The sequence below is a fragment of the Heliconius melpomene genome, chromosome 20, assembly GCF_056956725.1.
Source record: "Heliconius melpomene rosina isolate 202511_hmr_F chromosome 20, ASM5695672v1, whole genome shotgun sequence".
NCBI classification, from domain to species: domain Eukaryota; kingdom Metazoa; phylum Arthropoda; class Insecta; order Lepidoptera; family Nymphalidae; genus Heliconius; species Heliconius melpomene.
The window spans coordinates 5,373,854-5,399,924 of NC_140408.1; the positions used below are offsets into that span (position 1 = coordinate 5,373,854).

General features: G+C 32.4%; 1 protein-coding gene across 5 annotated transcripts; it reads left to right on the forward strand.

Annotated features, from left to right (window-relative positions):
* Positions 1-1,346: 1,346 nt before the first annotated feature.
* Positions 1,347-25,301, forward strand: LOC146527671 (uncharacterized). 5 transcript variants are annotated; one of them, XM_085204629.1, is made up of 14 exons: positions 1,347-1,502; positions 11,305-11,376; positions 13,442-13,570; positions 17,709-17,818; positions 17,893-18,109; positions 18,410-18,487; positions 18,619-18,752; positions 18,823-18,958; positions 19,044-19,124; positions 20,842-21,114; positions 21,276-21,500; positions 22,773-23,147; positions 23,745-23,863; positions 24,159-25,301. In XM_085204629.1, exons 1-14 carry the CDS (start codon positions 1,437-1,439, stop codon positions 24,226-24,228), a joined length of 2,085 nt encoding a protein of 694 aa, XP_085060755.1. In that variant the 5' UTR covers positions 1,347-1,436; the 3' UTR covers positions 24,229-25,301. The 5 variants fall into 5 exon arrangements, with proteins under 5 accessions (XP_085060755.1, XP_085060757.1, XP_085060756.1 ...); XM_085204630.1 differs by lacking the exon at positions 1,347-1,502 and adding an exon at positions 6,928-7,262; XM_085204631.1 differs by lacking the exon at positions 18,410-18,487.
* The last annotated feature ends 770 nt before the right edge of the window (positions 25,302-26,071 follow it).

A 26,071-nucleotide genomic window follows, 5' to 3' on the forward strand; every position in this document is an offset into this window, starting at 1 on the left:
CTTACGCTTTACCTATATTTAGAGACCACCGAACCCAACACATGGAAAAAAAATAAAATTTGATATTTTTCTTATTATAGTTTCCCTAAGAGGCGATTGAATCCACAGCCAATGAACATTCCACTGGGCCATGATGACTTCAGAGTTGCTTTTAATCTTTATTCAATTTAAATACATTCTTATTTAATTTTAATAACCATAAAATAAATTCCTATACAACTCCTACATAGTTTTGGCGCAAGTCCAAGATATAGTTATGTAACTTACTTCAGAAAATTAAACATTTGATGCAAACATTCTGTATACCTTATGTAACTTATATATAAAAATAATGAAATAAACTAGTAATTAGTTAGGCCTTAAAAATTATCTGGGCATAAAAACCTGGCTGCAGCGATAGGGTGCGAAGGGTCAGTTCATACAACTCTACGTATAGTCTACATTATGAACAGATTAATAATTATCTCATGTCTGGTCGTATTTTCCTTGTTGTCTGGGTCTCAATAAACCGGTATTGGAACATCATAAGGTAGAAGTACCGACACAAGTACCTTCATAGTTATATATATGTAGTTAATATTTAATAACTTTCTGTTAAAAAATGTGAAGAGTGGTCCGTAAAGTGCAATCGCATTATATACTTATACGTACGAAGGCACGTAAACTTCAATTATACATATTTGCAACAATTAAAAAGGTAATCATTATGTCAATATACATAAATAAACACTCTATTAGTTGCTTACTATAAGCAATCAGAGTCTGATTTAACATAATTGAGAAAAATTACCAAATTAAGGTGTAAGTACGACAGAAAACATTACTGGAACCTTAATTTGCGATTAAGGCGAATATAGAATGCGGGGTGAGCGGTGCCGGTGGTGTGGAGGCTCCCGAGTGCATGTGCGGGTGTGGGGCGCGCGGCGGGCGGGCGCGCGGGGCGGGCGCGCCGCGGGCCGCCACTTCTCTGTACTCGAGGAGCCCCGGTACACCTCGGTTTCCGGCGGGTGCTCCCTCGCGAGCTCGCAAGTGTCCCGTCGCACCAGGCCCGCGAGCCCCGTGCCGGCCACGTGCTTGCGGTGACGACACCGCTCCATTGATAAATGCCGTAATTACTATACGATTGATGACTCTACGCCTCGTTATTTCCTGTTTTATTTTATAAAAATATTTGTATTTACTTTCGATAATGTTATTATTAGTTTTTAATAGTTTTTATAAACTTACAAATTTTTAAAAACGTCTATTAAATATTAAATTTTATTTGATATGTATTAATAAATATTCTTAATAATTTCTTATTTATAATAAATGAAATTATACAACATTTAAATTTTATTTAATAGTGTATTATTAAGCGACGGCGATTATAAAGAAATTTAGTAAATGGACAACTCATTGCCGATTTTAGTGTTTTCTTTAGTTTGCCTATCGCAATGGAACCTCCTCAAGTCACCGCCGACGATCATGATAGATCTTATAAAATTTACAATATGTACAAGGTAAGTTAACAACTTATATAATTCGTTTTGCATACTCTATAATATTTATATTATAATTTTCTCATAATTACAAAATATCATAAGAAATTATAATATTTTATTTTAAGTATATTGAAAAAAGTAATTATTTACATTGATATATTATTAAGAAAATGAGGAGACTTAATAAATCATTTTGCATTAATTTCTTACAGTAAACAACTTGTCATTCGTTTAAATTATTATATTATATTTTTTATCCTAACTGCTTAAATTAAGATAACCAATCAATTCATTTCATTCAAGTACTTACCCCAATAAATAGTTAATGTATTAAAAGTAATAAACAATTTTAAAATATAGGAAGAACATTAAAGTAATGGTTGGATACTTTATTTTTTACTATATTTCGTTTCCTATTATCATCAACTATCACCTCAGGTATATTTTTAAATAGGTATCTTTGAAAATTTGTTTTTAAAGTGTTGTTACAGTGGGAAAATACGTAAATAAATCTTTTTATTTTCCGGTTCGCAAACTTACTGAAAATTAAATTTAAATTTTCATTGCTTCGCTCTGGTCTGGAGGCAAAGCGCGCTCTGAATCCCTCCACTCAGCACGCAATAACACTTGGTTCCCTCCTGTTTGCGGGATACAGCGTGAAATCAACTTTCATTACAGTGGCAGAAAACAAAAGGTGGAGTGTCCTAATACTAGATTATCTGTGTCTTCCATGCTATATGCTGGAAAAGGGAGATAAAAATAAGAAATATCAATGTGCCGTATGAATAAGACTCATTTGATAGTTCTCTAAAGTAACGGAACCATGTGACACATTTTGTCCAACTAAATCTGAACCTATATTATAAACGTTAATATGCGATCAGTCAATTGATAGATATCCCCACCAGATCAGTCTGATCACGAGGACTCACTGAACTTTCTTGTCCATAAAAATGTTATCGTTACCAAATTTCCTATTTTTAAAACATTTTTTACTTATAACTTACCATACTTTACAAATCTATATCAATTTGCGGTTCCTGCAATTTAGTATGGAAGCAGCATATTAAATTACAAAAATATATAATTCGTAACGAGTGAAATCGGCTATAAAATAGTGGTTAAATAACAAAAAATTACACAGAAAATTAGGTAGACTTTGGGTACACCATCAAAAATTAAACATCAGAAGTCGTCACAGATCCCATATGTACTTTAAAAAATATTAAACGCTATAAAAACGTTCTCATTAACATAAGTTTTCGTGTTTTGTCTTTACATTAAAATTATAAGTTAATTTTTATAACACTATTTGAGCTTGTTTTTCTCAGAATAACAATTTCTGAGATATAACTGTATATCAGAAACATTAGTGACATAGATATATCCCCTAGAAATAATAAAATAAAAAATGTTAAAATTGGTAACCGGTCTAGAAATTTTCTAGTTCTAGTTTTAGTTTTCTATGGTTTTCTAGTACAAAACCATATTCTTCAAAAAGTTTACCTCCTTATCCAATATGCCAAAATTATATTTTATTTTTCATGCAATATGTTTACTAAAAAAGCTATCGCTAGTATCTAATTCATTTAAAAAACAAAAGATTTATTTTTTAGCACAAAAGTCCACCAGATTATTCAATTACCAGCGTTATAGATATACAATTTTACCAGTATTTGCGATAAAGTCGTACAAAAACACTTTAAGTACAAAATACAAAAACACTAAGTATTTAAATCAAAATAAGTCAGTTTCACACACTACCCCGCACACAGCAGGCAGAAAGAACCTAGTGTCAAGACACTCCGTTCCCCACTATCTGCCGAATCCTGAAGGCATTGCGTGTTGAGTGTCTAGTCGTGTTGCGTAACGTCGAGTTCCACCATATACAGTAGCTCGAAGATTGAACTGAAAATAGGAAGCAGAGAATGTTAGAATCTTATCATGTCAAATTAATAATTAATTATTTTATTCTAAGCCCTATTTAAAAAAGTATTACGCGCGTAGCCCTTATCTTATCTTTTTTTTTACAAAATTCCAATTATAATTAAACAGAATAGGACTATAAACATATTTGTTTATTTTTTGATGAATGTGTCAGAATTATGGCAAGTATAAAATGTGAATCTTATAACTTTAATAAAAGTAAATTATATAGATAAAAACCACATCTTAATCCATAAAAAATAATAACAGAATACACGAAGTTTATAATACAATCCAGACGTAAGTCTTGCGAGTCTTCGATAAAGCCCGAATGACTCATCTTATAACTGGTTTAAATCTTGTTTTTAATATTTGTACAATTAATAACTTATACGCATGTACAAAAATGGAACAGCTTCACTCTGCTTCTTCTCTCATAGGAGAGTAAGCAGGAGAATAAGCAGCTTACATTCAGTAGGCATTTACCTATTACTCTGACGATTATAAGGAGGTTTAACCCTCTTTGATTTTACTGAAACACTAAGATATTAAAGTACATAACTATTTTATCGCCAAGTTTCATCGCATATCCCAAATATAATTTCGCAAAATAAGAAAATGTACTTGCATACTACTAACGAAAAAGTAGAAAGTGGAGTGTTTTAACACAAGATTTTCTATGCCAACTGTTCAGAATAGTACTGTGTACAAATAAAGATAGAATATAATGAAACATATATGTTTGTCTGTAATGTTAATTTACGGGCGATAGGTACTTTTGTATGACAAAGTCATAACATAAGAAAACATTGATGGAAAAGAGTGCGTAGATTTATTAAGTGAATTAATAGAATTATAATAACTGAATTATCATTATTTTATATAATATTATATAACTAAAAAGGAGTTAATTGAATTTATTTTTTTTTCTTTAAAGTATTATTTATTAAACGAACTCTTAAACCAATTGTGTCTCTCCGTCTTTTGTTGAGCACTCTCTCTTGTACGTTCGGCTCGGGAGGAACGTGACAACAAATCGTGCTTTAGTGTGCGTGCAGCACTCATCAACCTCTATGACTTTATATCGTCAAAAATTAAATATTTTTTTAATTAAATTTTATAATTTTATTTTGTTCAATAATTCGTTCAAATACGCTACGTGCATAGTATGCGTTTCTAATAATTCTTACTAATTCAGTAAAATGTTCCACAACAGCTTTAGCAGAAATACTTGACATACTTTATTAATTCACGCTATTCGACATATGCAGGTACTTTATCGCAATGTTTTTTCTTCTATTTGTTTACTTTTTTATTTATATTTAATAGCGTACTTAATTACTATTTTTATTTAATTTGATTGAACATTGTTGATCTTAAGATGCACTAAGCAAAGGGTGCATTCATAGTCGGCTCTTTATAAAAATTGCAAATATTCTTCTAGGTGACATTTCAAGTCATGGTATGTAGTCAGACATAGCAAAACAGCGCTATGATAGCTACGACCGTGGAAATTATTTAGGTAGTACTCTGAGAACACCTTAAGAGAAGTCAGCCATTCATCCTATTGAGAGTGGACTCTGAGGTCGTATCTGGATCGTAGAGTGAGCTTTCGAACAGATCCACCAATTGGACATACACAAGGTTAAATCCTTTCTAAAGGACTTTAATCCCAAAAAGCCTCTGTGGCCCATTAAAATCACTAACAATGTCCTGAAGAATCTTCCGATCCAATTCGTTTGTCTGTCAGTCCAAATCTTTAAAGCAGTCGATTTGCAAACTTGCTTGTATGTTGACCATATCGCACTTTACACCACTGACCGCGCCGCTTCGATGCTAGACGGAAGACTGCAACACGTTTCCAATACCCTAGGCGATCGGCTTAGCAAGTAGCTGGTTGGTTTGGTTATCCGGCGAAAGAATTATCCGTACTTTTCCCCCGTAAGCGTTACGAAACCGTCTCGACCTGTAGGGTAAACGTCATATTAGACTAGAACGCAAGAAGAGTTACTTCCAGCCGCACATCACATAAGTAGATTAGAGACAAAGCTAAAAATAAAAAAGCGTTAATCTGCTTCACGCTGTATTCCGCATATAGCTAGGAAAGCAGAGGGAACCTAGTTTCCCACTTTCCGCCGAATTTTACAAAGAAATGAAAATATTCATAAATAATAAATGATTCTCCCTAGTGCGGATGGAATCCAAAACCGTCGTGTCATAGTCACACAATCGTGCCCCGGCACCACGACAGCCTCATCCACAAGTGGAGTAAAATGTCACTTCAAAGCCTCCGGTACGCATCATCACAGATGGGTCTAATTGTCAATAATAATAAATTCAAATGTCTGGAATACAGTCCAATCGTATCAGAATCCAATACAGCACAACCATGTATCGTCGAGGACTCAAAATTCAAAGTGATGATCCAGATCAGGAGATGGGCAAGCTCACAATGCAAACAGGTGTTGTTTTTTGATATAACTAAACAATGGAGTTTTTTTTACAATGGAGTGCTTAGTTAGAGCAAGATATCTGAAAATTAGAATTAACAGTCGGGACATATAAGTAATTCTTCAATCAATAAAATCTTTACCGGGAACCCCGCATAATTAAAAGAGGTTCCAACTGGTTATCCTAATAAACTTGGGCTTGTTTATGTTCTTAGTTTTATGCAGTCGGAGTTTATGTTTTTTTAAATATTTTTTTTTATTTATGACAATAAGCAAAGGTTAGAAAGAACTACTTTAAGAATAGGCTGATAGCTATAATTATCAGCTTGCTCTTATTCACTAATGTAGACCTCAATATACTCAAACAGGAATTCTTAAGGCAAAGGGAAGGAAGGGAATCTAATGATAGGACACCATTCCTCATTTTACACCGATTTCGATGGTAATGATACATTGCGCTCTTTGTCCACCAGAGCCAGGAAATCAAAATATTAAATATTTTATTCTCCTCGAGTTCGATATCGAACCCATAACCTGTCGAGTTACAGCCGCTTGTTTGTGCCCCTGATTCACGACAGGCATATAAAATATATTCCTCTCAATAGCCAGAAAAAATATTCCATGTGAAATAAACTCCAATAAATATATTTCTCTGAGTTCGGGTCGAATCCACAACCAGCCTGGACAACTGACGCGAGCCCGAAGCCACTGCACATTGACTGCGCCATTTAAAAATCATGATTTTTTTGTTTATTTAATATTTACCGACACGACGAGTAAACTGTTAAAAAAAAGCTAAATTAATTTTCAGTATAGTAAAAGTATAGTAAGTTATTATACACTGACTACATTACTGTGCCACATATCTAACGCAGTATGGTTTCCAGCCCTAAAAGGCATCGGGAATACCCTTCAGATAAGATCGGTGTTCAGATCCACATAGTGGTTTCAAAGGCTTTCAATGTGGCTTCAGCAGAGGTAGCAACAATAGCGCCCTCGGCGTGGCTCGGCCGCCGCGAGTACTAGAGGCCCCCCATACCCCACCGCAGTGCGCGCCGCGACCGCCACGCAGTCTTCCCGCGCGGTCCGCACGTGTTTCTAGTGCGCCATTACATTGGAATTTAAGTAATCGTTTTCGATCAAACTCGTTGTATTTATTCACGTAAAAGTGTTACTTTGTAATAAATAATTATAAGTGACTGTAATGTTTCCCGGATGTTAGAACGACGGACATTGTGAACAAACTTTGGTGATCTGTCCAATTAAAACTGTAATTGTTATAATTTTACTTCCTCGATAAATTAATTAGATATTACATGGAACCGGAACGAAATTAATTCAAGTTGAGAATTTATCAAATCTACCGCTGATAGGATATGTAATAGCATTAACAAGCTGAATGGTGGGTAAACATTTTGAAATTAAAATTGTTTCGTTTATATTTACATATAATATATCCATATTTTTTTTATTATGATATACAGTATTTTTATTAAAATATTTATTATTAATAATTATTTATTTTAAAATATTAAAATTACTTTACTTTTGTAAGTTTATCAAACTAATTTCAATAATTTAAACTATTTATACTAGGTAGTATTGCTATAATATTAATAATAGTTATTAATATAATGTCTTGGGCCAAACATAGTTTAATTAATTTCTACAGACGATAAAATATAACCTCGTAAAGTAAACACACGATAAAATGCTATCTACGGACAAAGTAGAGCGTAATATAGATATATCCATTGATATTATTGATAAGACATGCATTAGGCAAATTACTATTTAAATATAAGAAAAAAATACTTTAAACATCATAAAATATAAATAATATATGTGTTCTTAGTCTTGAGATACCTATTTTGAATTAGAAGATAACAATTTAATTACGCATACAACCATAATTATGATATGTACGTACTTATTCCAAATAAAGCAAAATGTAAATTTATCAAAAAATATAAACAAAATTAAAGACTAATTAAAATAAGAAGTTAATTATTATTTTCATATATAAATATTTTATGTTTAATCGTAATACGTGCTCGATACTGTAACGATTAATATTAACGATACAAGCGCCGACTGTATCATGCCTGTTTGAAATTTACTCGGCGTTATAAAAATAGATAACTACCGTATGAATAACGTAAAATATAAAGTGTACTTCGAGGTATGTAGGCCAAACTTTTTAATTGACTCCAATTGATATAATTAATAATATATAGCATTAGTTTATAGTTTACAATCTCTTTCAAATACCTTCATTCTAACATTTAAAAGGTTTTTTTCGGACGTTAACTAAGCAAAACATTAAATTTAGACGTAATAGTTAACTAATAAATAGAAACTTCTGCTTATTTTATTACTATACATAGACTGGTAGAAACTCCCCTAGGAAAAAAGCAGACCAGGTTACGATGAAAGATGCGTTCCAATTGTAATAACATCAATTGATTTAACGCTGTTTTAGTGGGAGGAACTAAACAGGGTCACCGACCGGCAATTATGTCCTAAAGAATTCTACCGCACAACCGACGTTAATAATGAATCCACGCTCTCTTACGATATTCAAATGCTTCGTGCTAATGGAAAATGTTATTTATATATATAGGTACATTATATTATATTTAGTTGTACTCGTATACCAATAAACATAATCGTGCTTTCTTTTAATTACGTTCAACAAATCGATTTATTTACAAATGTAGAATCGTTATTTTAATTAAGTTAAAAGGCTAAGAAGGTAATGGCAGGCAGCCTTTCGAAGTTATCAAAATATGTATGTTAAACTATATATGTTAAAAATCTTATATCAGTTTTGAATATCGGTCTTTTTTGGGTTCCGCAGCTCAAAAGGACCATTTATTTAGTTTTGTTGTTTTGTTTATCATTATAAAAATAATGTTTGACGTTTCAATTTTTTTTTCTAAAAGTGTTTCAAATATAATTTAGGCAAATAGACGATACTTTTCGAGATATGTTTATTAAAGTTGCCTACTTTTTAAAACTTTCTACTTTCCACGCTCTAAAAACATATTAGAAACATAGTTATAATGTGGACGGCATACTATAATTGACTATTAAAATATGATAGATACCTATAACAATTGTTTTTCTTTATAATTAGTAACATTTTGAATAAAAGTAATAATTGTTACTCAAAGAATCCCAAATATATTTTATCTGTAGATAAATAGTGATTTATATACGTATATCTATAAATTTGACTTATTACAAAATGGAATAACAGCAATTATATCGGCTTGTCCTTTCACTTAACGTTGATAGTGTGCAACATATTATTATAAGAGGCTATTGGGACCGCAGCAGCCGGTGTGTTACGGAAACCGGTCGTGGAATGAGACCGACTCCAACTCAAGACACTGTATAATATTGATCAATCATTTTTTTGGAACACTTTTATTAATAATTTTTCAAATATTTTATTTAGTAGTCTAGTAGTACGCTTTGTAATTATTTTTAGCATGTCTTTCATACCCGAAATATCACTGAATCAACTAGTAATACACTACTTTTGTCATAAACGATAAATTATTTCTAAATAAAGATAAACTTATTCCTAGTCAGATAAATAAACTTTTCACAAAAAAATAAAATGGGTTAACAGTTTTTTAAGTTAAAAGAGAAAAATAGCCGCACAAAAAAATGATATCGAACAAAAATCTCTATAAAAATAGGAGGAAATTTTACGAATTTATAATGAATTCGTCTTTCAAGTCTATGTAAATATGTATATTATAAGTATAAGTGTACAATATTACAAAAATATATAATAATGTAAGATTGCAAAAAGTTAATAACTTGTTCTAGTTAGAATTTCTTAAGACTGCAAAATAAAATGAACTGAGTTTACAAATTCTGGCAAAATCTTTAATACAACAATTTAGAACTATAACAACAAATATCTAATACATATTTCCTTCTTTCAATTATTGTATTATTATATGGTAATAAAATATATTAATTTATTTATCCCAACAAAATATAATATATAAAATTAGTATACCTATAGATATTTTTGTTTATGTAATACCTATGTTTTTAATTCTTATATTCTTATTCAAATTTATATTAGAATATTCATATTTTAGTTCTAAAAATTACAGAATAGAATAATGTGCTCTAGTAATTGATGTTTTATATTATATTCTATACATATAAATAAATGTGTGTCTGTGATTTCATAATAACTATATTTTTCATGTGTATAACTATTTACACAATGCTAAAACATAAACAAATTATTTTAAATTTTTAATCTCTCTTTCTGTTTGTGCGGGCTAGTCTCTGGAACAGCTGAACCGAATTTTATTGAGCTTTCACTGTAAAATAGATAACGTTATGGAGAAGCATATATGCTGCTTTTTATCACGAAATTTGCGTTGGAGAAAATACCGCGAAACGGAGGCGAAGCCGTAGGTGAGCCGCTAGTATGCAAATACATTTGTATAAAATTGAGAAAATTTTACGCATCGCATCGTATTTGCGACGAACGTAACAAGAGTGAGGTGATACATTTTATCTATTGCCATCTTCCCTATCTCTATGTACGGAATAATTGTATGTGGTATAAGAATAAAATTACTTTTAACCGACTCCTGTAAAAGGACGAGCTTCTCAATACGACTGTTTTTTTCAAATGTTTGTTACCTCAGAACTTCCTCGACTGAGTTGGACCGATTTTAATCATTTTTTTTATTTCAAAGCTATTGCTTCTTGTGTCATATATTCAGTGCTAACAGCGCCATTAACGAGAAAATTATATAAGTCTTAAATTGGAATATAGTATGTGCGCGACAAATAACTCAATATCAACAAAATCAAAAATTCAGGTTATTTTTTGTTAAAAAAAATCAAATTATATAATAATTTTTATTTAAAAAAACATGTTAGCAAGAAAGATATAATGGTGTATAAAATTAATAGAAATAATATAATAAAAGTGAGCTAGTTAAACATAATGCTGGAAAGTTAACGAGGTTGTTGTGTGGCGACCATGGTTACTTTGTTCATTCCCGTAGCCAGGAAATAAGTATCCTCCGAGGCACGCTGTAATAAATTCAAGATCGACGTAAATTAAATGTTTACCAGACGATGATCTTCCACCGCGATTATGTTCAATTATAGGACAACTTACTTATACGGTAGATGGATCTAAATGTGTATAACTTGTTGTGATATATATTAGTATTTTAAATAGTTTTAAATATTTAAAAAATATATATATCTTTATGATTCTAGGAGTAGAAAACTAAGTAATGAACATTTATATTTTAACATTTATAGGCAATAGTAACAGTTGAAATCGTAACTTTATATTTAACGGAAGGAAGTTCACATTTCCTCCATTTTGGTTGGCATATATTTTTTTAGTATCATAATTACTTAAAACATTTTTTTTATCTTTTCAGAGGTCAGAGGGCCTTGAGTTGTCTCTCTCCGCGTCTCGCGACACAAAGGCTGTGTACGCGATGAATGATCAGGTTAGTACTACGACGATGCTACTTTATAATATTATAAATGATATAGTTTAATATTATTCTATAAAGCTTCACATAATAAAGAATATAACAATACTCAAAAGCAGTCGCAGAAATTAAATAACCCCTCAAATATATGTATGTAGATTGATGAAAACTCTTTATTGCATACATAAAATAAATCAACCTATAAAATTAACCATCGTGGCGTAGAGTGGTAGCGTTTGTCTGTAAATTCAATGGTCGTGGGTTCGATAGTACGGATTATTTTTATTTCCCCGGTCTGATCACACTACACGAGGTTTTCCGTAATTAAAAAAGCAATGTCGCGATATCGGGCGGAAGACTGGAGAACTTACCACGCTTCTTCTTCTTCCTGGCATTAATCCCGGCTATTACCAGGGTCTGCCTTCCTACTCAACCTACTCCACTTAGCACGATCTTTTGCGTCCTCGGTGGTTAGACCATTAGCTCTCATGTCCTGCATCACGACATCCAACCAGCGCTTCCTTGGGCGTCTGGGAGGTCGCGCCCCAGGAACTGGTATAGCAAGGCACTTGCGTCCGACATAGTTCTTAGGCCGGCGCGTAATGTGGCCAAACCATCTCAAGCGACGCTCTTGGAGCTTATCCGCTACGTCACGGACCCCAAGACTACCTCGAATGAATGTGATGCGTATGCGGTCAGACCGCGTTACGCCGCACATCCACCTCAGCATCTTACCACGCTAAGTAAAAAAATTAAATACATTTTTAATACTTATAATGCCAGTATGAATGGTAAAAGAGAGCATATTAAAGATTTTTATAAGCTCTCAGGCTAAGTAAAGAACAAAGGTATGTTGTAACAAACGTATAATAATTTCGACATGCGGCGTACCTTAGTAAGGAGTAGCTAATTGGCGAGGTTGGATGGATTCCAAGAAGCGCAGGTTCAAATTATTTTTTATTTTGTATATATGCAGTATACCTGTATGATATATAAAATATTTATACAGGTATACTACATATATACAAAAGTTAGTATGTTTATACACAGTGACCATCAGTTCTAACAGGCTATTTAATAATAAATAGGTATGTACATAGTTTAGCTATGTAGGTTAAAATAATGAAACATAAGTGGCTTTATCTTTGATCATTATTTTTTTACTCTAATATTAATAAGGCTTGATTTAATAAGCTATGTGTTACATATATTACAGTAATTTTCATTTAAGAACAAACGTACAGTCCATAACAAAAATAAGTGGACATGATAGAAAAAGGTAATTTTATTTTATGTTCATTTCGAAATAATTTTAAAATCACTGTATTTATGTATTTAGTAATGTTCTTGTTAAAAATAAACGAATGATGAAAGTTTTATAATTATTTTGAAAATAAGTAAAATTTCTATAAGGCCAAAAGTAAGTGGTTCCTTAAAAAAAACATAATTTAATGTTTTGTATGGCCGTAACTTATTGCTGCCGTAATAGCTTCTAAGCACCAAAGCAAGCTTTCCACTAAGTTGGTTAATGTAATTTTCCAGATTTCTCGCAAAACTTAAAAAAAAACTGGTTTATTAGAACAATACAGTCATACCGTACCTTTTTAATATAATATTACCCATGAGTTTTCTATTTGATTAATATATTTTAGGAGATTGCGGAGGCTATTCCTAAATATTTGTACCACAATCATTTACTTTTATTTAGTTTTAGTTTAGGACGTATGATTAAGATAATGGTCCTGCTAAAAATTAAATTATCAAAAATATAAATTTTTAAGAAGGCTTCTTCTAAATTTCGCAATTATCAAAATAATCTAGTCATTTTAGATACCACTTATTTCAAACTCAATTAATTACCTCATACCACGTAAAACAGCCCCATGGCAAAATATATCGACCTTCATGGTTTGTTCGTTATCTTTGCTACGATAAATTTTGAAATTTCCTCAAATTCGATACTATTAAAAAGTAGATATCTTCACTATTAATATTAGTAGGTAGGCACGGGTTCTATCACATTATCTTACTATTCAATTATCGTAAAGTCAATGTTGTAAAAGTGTTTAATTTGTTTTAGACTTTTCATACGCCATCATTTGGAGACGAAGAGTTTGATATTCCATTGATTCATGGTCAACATGCTACTAGTGCTGGCGGACAAAACTCGCATATACAGTATTCTCAACTTCACCACGCTGCACCTCAGGTTTGTTACGTTACTGGCTACTTAGAGAAGTATCGTTAGCAGCCCTCACAGCTTATTTAGAAACATTTGCTCAAAACCTATTCGAACAAATGTTTCTTAATAAGCTACAAAGAACTAATAAGCTATAAAGAACTGTATTTTATTGATGACGTTTGTAAGTTAAGTTAGAATCATTCATAATTGTTCAAAAATTTTTATGTTTAACGCCAATTCTAACTTAATTTGTACTATAAATAATAGGTACCTGCTTCATGCTCTCATACTAGTATAAAATAGTAGTGAGGCCATCGTGGCGCAGCGGCACAAAGGTGTGGCTGTAACGCGACGGTTGTGGAATCGATCCCCACTCGAGGAAGTGAAATATTTAGTTACGTTTATGTTTCCATTTCTTCGCTCTGGTGTCGAGGCAAAGCGCGGCGTTGAATTCTGCCACTCAACACGCAATGCCTCCAGAATTCGGCAGAAAGTGGGGGACGGAGTGTCTTAACACTAGATTCCCTCTGCCTACCCTGCTGTGTGCGGGGATACAGCGTGAAGCTGATAAAAAAATAAAATAGTATACACTAGTCCTAAATTAACATATTATATATTTCGATCAGACGTTAAATATTTTAATTGATTTATAATAACAAAACATCGTACGAGATAATATAATTTTTTTTTATTACAATTCTATAGTAGAAACTTTTACGAAATGCGCCTCCGATCATCTGCCCTACTTTTTAGATTGCTTTTATTGAAATGAAATTGCCTTTGAATAAATTCCGTTAAGTAGGCGGTGGACTCGGAAGTTATTTTAGATCACTCTTAAAGATATTTTTAAAATAGATGTAATAATGCATTGCAACTATTACGTTTATAGGGCTCTCGTTAAATTTTATTGATAATAACATAAAAAGAAAATGGATATCAATACAAAGAAGTGCTGTGACTGTCTGTTTCTAAATAATAATTATTATTGTTCTGGCATTTCAAAGAAATGAAGAAAGAACGAATTGCAAGATTAGCGTAAATGAAAAGATATTAGAACAAGGGAGTGGTATACTTTGAAAGTAGAGACGAAAGATAAGAAATGGATGTGGTATTGCTGCGTGTAACAGAATTGACGCCCTATAGGTGTATCTCACACAGAATAGCGGGTACTGGCGAGGATGTCAATGTGTGAGAATGAAGAAGAACGTGCTCTAGCTACGTCTTAAGGCATGTCGAGCAAAATAATTCACGAAAGAATGGCAAAAAATGCCCTCGGGAGGGCATGTATAAAGAGATTACAGTGGGCGGCGAGAGAGATATGCAGGAACAGTAGCGTTTGGCGCTCCGTTCTCTGTGGCTTTTTTCCCTCTTTTGAGCATGTTCACAATAACCGTTAACCCTACTTAAACCCTTAACCTACGAAAATTATACAGCCATGATTGTATAATTTGCTAATGGCCACTGTAAATGAAGTTCCAATAACAATGACACGTATGAAACGTTTGGCGAGATTGTCACATGTCACACTTGGAGTCATCTATTCATGTGTCAACTATTTTAATGTATAGATAGGAACTTTGTTTAACGCAGAAATTTAATTGAAAGTTATCCAAAATAGAAAAGTGGTTTTACTTAATTATTTACAATTTTAAAATACTAGTTAGTGAACTTTAAGGATGCGTACATAGATGATGTTTTGTTTTAAGTTGTATTGTTGACGAATTTTAATTTCTGTTTCTATTTGATTTTCACACGAAAATATTTTTTCAATTCGAACTTTCTGAAAAATAGTTTTTATAAAATCAATAAATATATATAACAACTAATTGCTTTACGAGTTATAAAGGACTCAAAAATAGCTTCCTAACTTGGTTTTTATAAGTATGTGTGTGTGATCAAGGACTTATTGAACTGACATTAAAACTAAAAAGTAGAAAATAATATTTTAGTTATAAAACTGGCGTTGTCTTTGTTGATTTAACAGCTGCATACGATACCGTCAACATTCGTAGACTCCTAGTTAAAGTTCACAACATAACTAACGATCAAGGCTTCGTCCGCATACTAAGAGATATCTTAAACAACAGAAGATTTCAGGTTCACCTTAATCGTAACAAAAGTAGGTGGCGCAGTCAGAAAAACGGCCTCCCACAGGGGAGTGTCTTAGCCCCGGCCTTATTTTCCATTTATACCAACGATCAACCAAAAACTCCAAACACCCATCAATTCCTCTATGCCGATGACCTTGCTTTGGCTGCTCAGGCGCCATGTTTTGAGGAGGTGGAAAGTTTGCTGAAGACAGCCCTAAGCGCACTCGACTCTTACTATGACGATAACGCCCTTAAACCCAACCCGTCTAAAACTCAGTCGTGTGCGTTCCACCTGAGGAATCGTGAAGCAAACAGGCCTCTTCAAATATCTTGGCGAGGTGCTCAAATTCAACACTGTCCACAACCACGATACCTGGGAGTTATACTGGACAGGTCTTTAACATTTAAAGCTCACTGCCTGTATACCAAACAAAAAGTATGTGCAAGAAATAATCTGCTCCGTCGGCTAACGAGAACACATTGGGGGGCATCTCCGCACGTACTTCGTACAACAGGCCTCGCTCTATCTTTCTCTGCGGGTGAATATGCGTGTCCAGTTTGGCACCGTTCCGCTCATGCAAAGGAGGTGGACATAGCATTAAATGAGACTTGTCGAATAATTACTGGTTGCCTTAAGCCCACACCATTAAACAAGGTCTACCCTCTGGCCGGAATAGCGCCTCCTAAGGTTCGACGTGAGGTGGCATGTTCTGTCGAAAAAATGCGTCAGGAAAAAGACCCTCGGCACCCACTCTTTGGCTACACCGCACCTCGTGCCCGCTTGAAAAGTCGCCACAGTTTTATTCAAGCTACCAAAGCTCTAGATTGCATTCCGAGTCGCGCTAGGATACGGTTATGGCAGACAATCTACTCGCCACCTTCAGGCTTTGTTCCCCCCAAAGAGTGCCTACCCGCAGGTTACAACTTGCAGTGGCCAACATGGAAGTCACTTAATCGTTTACGGAGCCAGGTTGGCCGATGCAAAGAGCTTCTCGTGAGATGGGGGTACGAACTGAGGGATGGGTCACCCTGTGACTGTGGCGCCGATCCACAAACGATGGCACACTTACTCTCCTGCCCGAAATGTCCATTCACCTGCTCACATGACGATCTGATGGAAGCAACAGATGCCGCAGTCGACGTGGCTAAATACTGGCAAAATGTGATATGAATTCTCCATTCATTGACACGAAGAAGAAGAAGTTATAAAAATAATTCTTTTTTGTTGTAAGGGAACGTAATGTTTAGGTTTACTCCCGCTCCGACGCACTGTTTAATTTGCAAGACATTGCGTTTTGGGTAGCGGAACCCAACGTTTACTAAAGCTAGAAATTGAAAATAAATTAGAATCACATCCAGAAATCGAAAATCGAATCCACAACCGTCAAGATTACTGCCAAATGCCGCTGTGCCACGACACTAACGGAAATATTTATACTTGTACATCTTTTTACTATTTAAACTTGGTCTGAAGATGTATTCTGTGGCTTACGATTTTATACAAATGCTTCTCATACTTAAAACTAAAACTGGATACGTGCAGGTTATATGTACGTGCAGGATAGATTATCAAAACAAATTTAAATCAAAACCTGTTAACCCAAAATCATTAAATTTGAATTTGACTGTTAAAATAAAGGAAAAATCTAATAATTGATAATTTTAAACTTCGAGACGGATAAAAAATATTTCAAAAAGTATATGGTTGACTTGTATCACTTGTATAAAAAAAATTGTTAATATTCAATGTCCAGAAATTATAGATTGTTGTTTAATTATATTATGGTTTTTAGGCGGGTCAAATGAGCACAGATTACTTCGCTATCATGTTGAATATGAAGTATGGCACATTTGACATAATGAGTATACATAATTGTCAACTGTCATATGAGTTATGACAGCTTGAGATAAAACTCAACTGAACTAAATTTTATGTAAAATAAATCGTTCAAACATTTATTAACATATGATGTAGGCTAATTAATATTATCATTTTTATATCGTTTTTTTTTATATTCATGTATATTTTGTTACTATTCATGGTTATGTCATATAATATTTATTCCCGATAACAGGTGGGAATGATGAATCCAGCTCAAGACGGTCTTGCTCCTCCAGGCGGAGCACCATCGTATCAACAACCATTATACTTACAAGAACCCCATACACCTGTTACTTCACATAAGTACGTACTATTAAAAAAATTGACATTTTTTCGCTTTATTTTGTTCAAAATATAATACATTTTCATTATTATAGTAACGCTGCTGCTCCAGCTGGTAATTATATGATACAACAACAACCTGGTGGGCAGCAACAGTTACTGATGTTACAGCCAAGTCAAGTTATGAGTGGCCCCCCTACACCAAATACTCCAACACAGCCTGGGCCTGTTTACGGATCCCCACAGAGGGCTTCTCCTCCAGGCACCACAAGTGATGATTCAGATGATAGTGTACCTTCACATCATTCTCAGGTAAAAACTAAGCAGAGCCAGGCACAATAAATCATTAATCCAACAAAAATATCTTTTCTGTCATATATTGATTTGATTTGCACTACATTTTTTTGCCAACATTATTTTAAAGTTCTAAATCAAAATACTAATTCTATTATATAATTAATTTAAGAAAGATATACTTTTAAAGTTAAAAATAATATTCATGAAATATTTTATATTTATTTGTAGTTCATTGGCATATACATTTCTTATAATTTTACATTGTCTTTAGTGAAATTTACTATAAAAACTAATAAATCCGTTGTTTGTTGGTAGTTGCCTGGTGATGCAGAAAGCCTTCTGCCTATCCATTATTGCTCAGCGAGCCGGCAGCAACAAACTACGCTTCATCAGGTATAGGCAAATTTTATCATTTACAATGTAGATTGGTATTAATTTAAGAAACTATTTAGTAGATTTGTATTGCCAATGGACTAAACACTAAATTGAAAAAAATATATTGACTTTTACATTGCTTTATATAGATTGGTGTAAGCAATATGGGTGTTAAGAGGTCATCACCAGAACCAATTGATAATGGAGTTAATCGTGGGCAAATGCAAAAGAAACCCAAAGTGCAAAAAAAGAAAAAAAAGAGGGATCCTAATGAACCACAAAAGTAAGTATACAAAAAAATAATATTAAGGTTAAAACTTAATATAAAATTATTATATTTTAATTCTTTGCAGACCTGTATCGGCATATGCATTATTTTTTCGGGACACACAAGCTGCAATCAAGGGTCAAAATCCAAATGCTAGTTTTGGAGAAGTATCTAAAATAGTAGCATCTATGTGGGATGGCTTGGATTCAGAACATAAAAGTGTGAGTTGTAATGTGCAATTCTCTATATTGTTGAATAAAATATTTTATTGTGTTTTTATTTTTTACTGTTGGTATTTTTTATTAGGTTTATAAACAAAAAACTGAAGTAGCAAAGAAAGAATATCTGAAAGCTCTGGCGGCATATCGAGCCAGCTTAGTATCTAAGGTATGATATTTTATTTATTACATACATATATTTAATATTTATATATCAAAACTCCTAATCACCTCATATATTTGAAAACTTGAAATCATTATATAAGTACCTAGAGACCCTTAAAATTTAGGTTACTGGTCAAACTACAAGGTCTAAATCGTTTTTTGTTAGTCTAAACAATTACATGGTCTAAATTGTTCAGTAGCGAGTAATTTATTAGCTAGACATATTTGTAGCCCTAAAATTTAGTTGAATAGTTAGTGAGTAATTTAGTGAAATCAGTCCAATAAATTGTATTCTTTCGGACGAGTAGCACCCCATGATCCACACTCAAAGCTCTAAGTTCTGCTGGTTCAATGAGTAATCTGGTCCAAACCTGAATTAATAGAGTGCATTAGTTGCAGCAAATATGTTGTTTCGCTGTAGTTATAATTAATCAAATTTAAAAGTTGTATAATTTTTAAATTTGTTTAATAATTGTAAATCCAAACATTATTAACCACACAAATTTCCTCATCCATTTCTTTTAAAGAATTAAGATTTGTTTAATCATTTTAGTAAATTTATTGCATTCTACCCTGTTGAAGTGCAAAACACTGTTACTACTATATATACACTGTATACTGCAAACGATTTTTGGGCAGTGGCGGCAAGGATTTAGCCTATTAAATTACTCACTACTCAACTAAAATACTGGCATAATGTGAACAAGAAATTACTGTCAAAGAATAGTTGCTACTAACATCTGCAAATTATCAATTGAAGGGTATAATTCTGACTCATGAAATATTAATTTTCTATTTTAAAATTAAGTCATACTATACAAATAAAAATAAAGTAAATAAATACTCTTGATTATTATCTACCCTTGATAATACTTTACTCTTAATAAACTATGAATTATGAAGCTTTAATGAAAAAACACATATAATAATTGCCTTATTTGATATAAATATATGTACGCAATTGAACATAATACATTATGTATGTTCTTACGTTTTATTCGTTTCTGGTATATAATTATGTGGAAAACGTCTAAATAAATGTAGAGCTAATTTATGTTATCATTTTTCATTCAACGAAAGAGAAACCGTTTACGGTTTCGCTTTTTTAAAACTGCTAAGTAAATATCGTAGTAGCATCGAAGTGCGCTCAATAAACGTGGGTATAAATATATTTATTGAATTACAAGTAGAACAGAAGAAAGGTACGTGAAACGAAACGTGAAATTTTTTATCACTGGCAACTCAGAGAACGCTTTATGACAGCTGAATATTGATACTTGAGCGTTCATCGTTTGATATTTAGTCCGCTATAATTCTTGTAAGCGCGTTGTTTTTTACTTTAAATTCGTTAAAATGGTAAATATTTAGAAGTAATAATTCTTAAATTAGCACGACAGAAGAGCTTTAAATCTTTGTTACAATTACAACTTGACCGTGTGTTCAGTAATTCCACGCGTCTTTCAAACCGGTAAGCTTTTGCATAAAGCTTTTTCTTAACATGATCGAACTTTTAAATAAGATATAGTTTAAAAGAATATGCCGTACGCCAAAATAAAATAGTGGTGTTAAAATGTAATTGCTATTATAATTAAATATTTTTACCGTAATAATATAATAATAAAAAAATCTAGCATTTTAATATTACTCCTTTCTTTCATTGTGGGTTTTATACATTCTTATAAAGAATAATAGGTACTAACTATGTAAATATTATTTCTAAGGGAGGCGAACAAGAAAACCAAGTAATGTACAATCACAACAATTCAAATGCAAATTATGGGAATTATTATCAAGGACAAGCGTATGGAAATGGACACACTCCTCAAAGCTATGCGCCAAATACCACTCCTCAAGGTTATACACCTCAAAACTTTTCTGGAGGTCAACCACCATCTACATTTGCTGGACCTTCCCCTCAAAGCTACCCACCCAACTCCCAACAGTCGCCACAAGGCTATCAAGGGAATATGGGACATAATCCTCAAACTTACCAAGTAAGTACTAAAGAAATTTTAAACATATTCCTCTTTTTTGGGAAGACTTTGTTTATTATTATAGTAAATTGTTGTGAAGTTGAAATTAAATAATATATTTCATAGGTCAGTAAATAATAATTTGAAGTATTAGTTAATAAAACTTTGTATTTTTTCACTAGGGGGTAACAGGTCAGTCACCTCAAGGCTACCAAGTTAATTCAACAACTTCTCCTCAAACATGTCAGTCCAATATGGTGCAATCTCCAAGAAGTTATCAAGCAGCACAATCTCCTAACTATGCTGCTAATTCTGGATTATCACCCCCAGGCTACAGACAAGTTCAATCACAATCTCCTCCAGTCCAATCTGTTCATGTTGCAATGCAGTATCATCATTCTCAACAGGTAAGCATAACAGATTGATTTGTTATATATTATTGTTTTTTTTTATATCTTTATTTTTTATTAATTGGATGACTAGATATACTATAACTAAGTGCCGTTTGACTTTTTCATATTACTTCCATTTACCATCCATTGTTCTTAAAAATAAACAAAATTTCCAGACATTGTGTACTAAAATGTGGAACTCTTCCAGTAGGAAAATGTAAATAATTTTATATACCTAGACTAGAAACCAACATCCTAACTATCATGTAAATGCTGTAACATTATATATTTTTTATTTTTCAAGACCAGCTATATAAATAACAACTTTTATGAATGTGCCACTTCCATATTTATTATATTTTATCTGGTCTATAACAGTTCTTATTTTTATATATCAATGTAAAATGATGCTATCAAGCTAAAAAACATTTTGCTAAGAAGGTATTATTTCTTATTGTTAACTTGGATTATTGTAGATATCGGTTGTTCGAGGTTCAATAAGCTTTGCCACAAAAAAATCATTCACATCAGCCTAATAGTTTCATGGATATGCATTTACAGACAGATAGAAATGTTCAAAATTACATATATTTTTTTAGTGTTTTTACATCCCCATGCATTGATATTTAGCAAGTACATTCAATGAAGAGATGTAAATATTCTACTGTTATGTTATAGTATAGATATCTAAATATTCCTTTCTTCAATCTGCCATTATGATTGAATATTGAGTTTGGGTATTTGAATCTGACTACAATGCAATAATTACACAAGTATTTTAAGCCTCATTAATCTATACTTATAATAAAATCGTAAGAGAGTTGGTGTCTATACTTGGAAGATATTTTAAAAAAATGTTATTGGGAACCTTTATTAACCCAATAGAACCCAAAACAATTATTCTTAAAATTTTTGTCTGTTTGTCTTGCTAATCTTAGAATCGACTTAACTGATTTAGGTGCAGTTATCACTATTGGATCTGGCAAGCTGCTGAAATCATATAGGATTTATTTTATTACAATCAGTTCATAAATAAAAAAGTTATATCAATTTAAAATATTTAGTTTGACAAATTTGCTAATTGCCATAACACTTTTTTTATACAACTGTTTTACTGAAGTAACTGAATCTTTAGTTTAAAATTTCTTTGTTAATATTTTTAATTCAAGCACTGCACGGGCCCACTAGTATTAAATAATTTTGAAATTATATAGTAATGCAGATAGCTAAATATTATTACTGATATTGTTAACATGTAATTGTGACGTACATCAATCCATTAAACAGATGCAACAGGCTCACCAAGTGCAGCAATACCAACAGCAGCATCAACATCCTCCGCCACAGCAACAACTGCATCAGCCACCCCCACAGACAATCCAACACCAGCAAGCCCAACATCAACAAGGTCAATCCCAGCATCCGCAGTCTCAGCATCAGCAGACCCAGCATCAACAAGCTCAACATCAGCAAGTCCAACATCAGCAAGTCCAGCACCAGCAAGTCCAACATCAGCAGGTTCAACAGCAGCAGTCTCCACATCAACAGCCCCAACAAAGCCAACAGCAACAGGCACAACAAATACAGAATTTAAAACCTGATCAATCCCCTAGTAGTGCTAATACTAATTCTGGAATGAATGGACCACACCAGTCTCCAGAGGTATGATATAATTACGATTTCTTTTTTTTCATCAATCATAGAGTAATGGTAAATAGAGTGCCTTAACTGTAGGTTCCTTTCGCCTAACCTGCTATATCAGGGATACAGTGTGAAGTTATAAAAAACACAGATACAAATATACTGCAGTTTTATATTGTCTAACATCTCTGACATCATCTGATATGATGATCTGGGTTAGCAAGTTATTTTTATTTTCCCACTCTTGCATGACAATAAGTGGCATTGAGTTCAGCCACTCAATAACAAATAGGTGGGATAAAACTGGAAATTGAATAAAAAATCTTCATCTAAGTAAAATATACCTAAACATGAGTCACATATAGTAATCATATTTTTTTTTTATTTTTGGCATAATACAAGTATCACGTGAGCATATTAATGATTAAGGACAATTAATAAACAAGTTTTTAAAAAAATACTAAGTTTCATAAAAATATTTTACATAAGCATGTTTTTTGCTAGTTGCCCATGTCCAGTACATCATTAATCTTTTCAAAATAATAATTAGAAATTGCATTTGAAAATCATTAACATGTTAACAAACTATATGATAAACATGTTTTTATTTTACTTTAGCAAAATGAAAATGGAAGCACACCATCTTGTATACGCCAAGGCTGTACAAATCCTGCTATATCTAACAGTGAATGGGAAGATGAATACTGTTCAAATGAATGTGTTGTCAGCCATTGCAGGTAACTAACTGTCTAAAATATCAATTAATTTAATGAAATTATACTAACTTCAGTTTTGATCTGCACTCATATTAACTCTAAATATAGCATTCTAAATGTATGCCAATGGAACCTAATGTTAAGACACTTTAATCCATACTTTATGCTGTATTTTTGTGACATTGCGTGTTAAAGGACATAAATAAAAATATGTCATTCCCCCCATTGAGAAATGGAACTATATCCATCGCTTTTACAGTCAAACGCGCTATAGCTGTAGTCTATTTGTTACTTATGCCTATCTTTTATTTTACAGAGATGTCTTCAGCTCGTGGGTAGCTTCTAACACAAATAATCAAATACAAAATTTCTCAGCAGTTAAGTAACAAATGATGTAGAAGACATATCAAGGTTGAAAATAAGCTGTGAATAATAATTAAAAATTATTAATATGATATTTTGCCTTGTTAAAGTACAGTTATCTATTAACTTGTTATAAATATGTGCCACAGCCAATATGGTTTTCTCATGTTAGGAAATTCTAATAAATATTTGACATGTAACAAGAAGTTAATTTTTAAAATTTGGAGTGCCTTGACAAAATCCTGTTTTTTTTAAAAGACTCTGTGTATAATTTCATTGTTTGAGATGAAATCTTTGTCAATAAGATTTTTTTTAAATCTATAATTATCTCAATATGTGTATAAGCTATTGAGCCTCCAATGCAGCTTCGATGCATACTTGCAATTGATTAATTCAAGGATGTAAATTATTTATCCACATTGCTTTAATGAAGCAATTATTATTATTGTATGTATTATAATAAAAAAATAAATAAGTATCTGAAAAATAATAATAAATTAATTATGAGCATACATTAGTTAATATTTAACTATGTTTCGCCTTAAATATTTTTGAAAACATTAGTTTTTTAATTAGCATTGTAAGTATAAAAAACTTAAACACAATGAATGTTCTACAAAATTGATCTAAAATCTTTTTAAAGCACACAAAGATGTGTGATTTATTTGTATGGTTGTAGCAAATCATCACAAATAATATTAGGTATCACAATTAAATATTGCCTAATTAAACATTAATTTAATCCTATGTTAAACAATGTATTCTTGATAGCAATATCGATTATTCCTCTAGAAAGTTGTGCTTAGCATAGGATATAGCTGGACCAAAATTTCCTTTATATTCAAAACAATGATACTAGTTTAAAATATGTATTACTTAAATGTATATTCCGTAAGTTACGAATGTAAATAAATTCTTGCAATAATAGACCTAATTATAATAGTTGTTTAAGGAGAAAATATCTCATTTCAATTTATGTAATTTGTAGTTAATCCTTTAGACTACTCCTTAAAGCAAAGTATCCTTACGTATTGTAAAATAATTGTGTATAAACTGTAACTAGAACAATTATTTCATTAAATTTCTTAAGCATTAATATGTTGTTTAATTAATATGTTCATATAACTTAAACAAAAAAAAATGAATTAAATATAAAACTTAACGAGAAAGAACCGTGGATTACCAAGGGGCATCAGTGTGTAATTGTAAACGCGAATGGTTGCAGGTTTAACCCCACTTGAGAAAATGAGATATTTATTTAAATGTATATTTTCATTTCTTCGCTCTGGTATCCAGGCAAGGCGCGGAGTTGAGTTCCGCCACTCAATACACAATATAGATTTCCGCCAATTTGGTGTAAAATGGGGAACAGAGTATCTTAACACTAGGTTCCCTCTGTGTGGGATACAGCATGAACCCGATTTTTTTTTTATTAAGAAAATCTAAAACGGAACCATCGTTTACTTTATTATATTTTAATTTCAAACGAGGCATGTGATCCATTTTAAGTGCTCAAGATGTAAACTGCAAGTACAGTGGGCTACCTGCAAGTACAGTGGACTTCCTGCAAGTACAGTGGGCTTCCTGCAAGTACAGTGGGCTACCTACAAGTACAGTGGGCTACGGGGCCTCTCCCTAACTTTGTTCCAATCATTTCTCCTATATGTTTCCTTTGTCTGAACCTTTGAAATGCAAAGCTTAATATCTCATGCAGCTTCGCTTGCGTATTTAGGGGAAGAATTCTAGAAAACCATGAAACATGTGTTCAATTAAATACTTTTAAGAATCTGAATTTCAAATTTTATAAGAATCGGTGCCTTTGCCGGTGATTTAATTTTTTTTCCATACAAACTTTCAACCCCTTAT

Bases quoted from the DNA above. Each gene is read 5' to 3' on its own strand.
- LOC146527671 (XM_085204629.1), top strand. From the start codon at position 1,437: ATGGAACCTCCTCAAGTCACCGCCGACGATCATGATAGATCTTATAAA. The intron at 1,503-11,304 runs GTAAGTTAACAA...TTATCTTTTCAG, and splicing joins AAATTTACAATATGTACAAG to AGGTCAGAGGGCCTTGAGTT. The intron at 23,148-23,744 runs GTATGATATAAT...ATTTTACTTTAG, and splicing joins GACCACACCAGTCTCCAGAG to CAAAATGAAAATGGAAGCAC.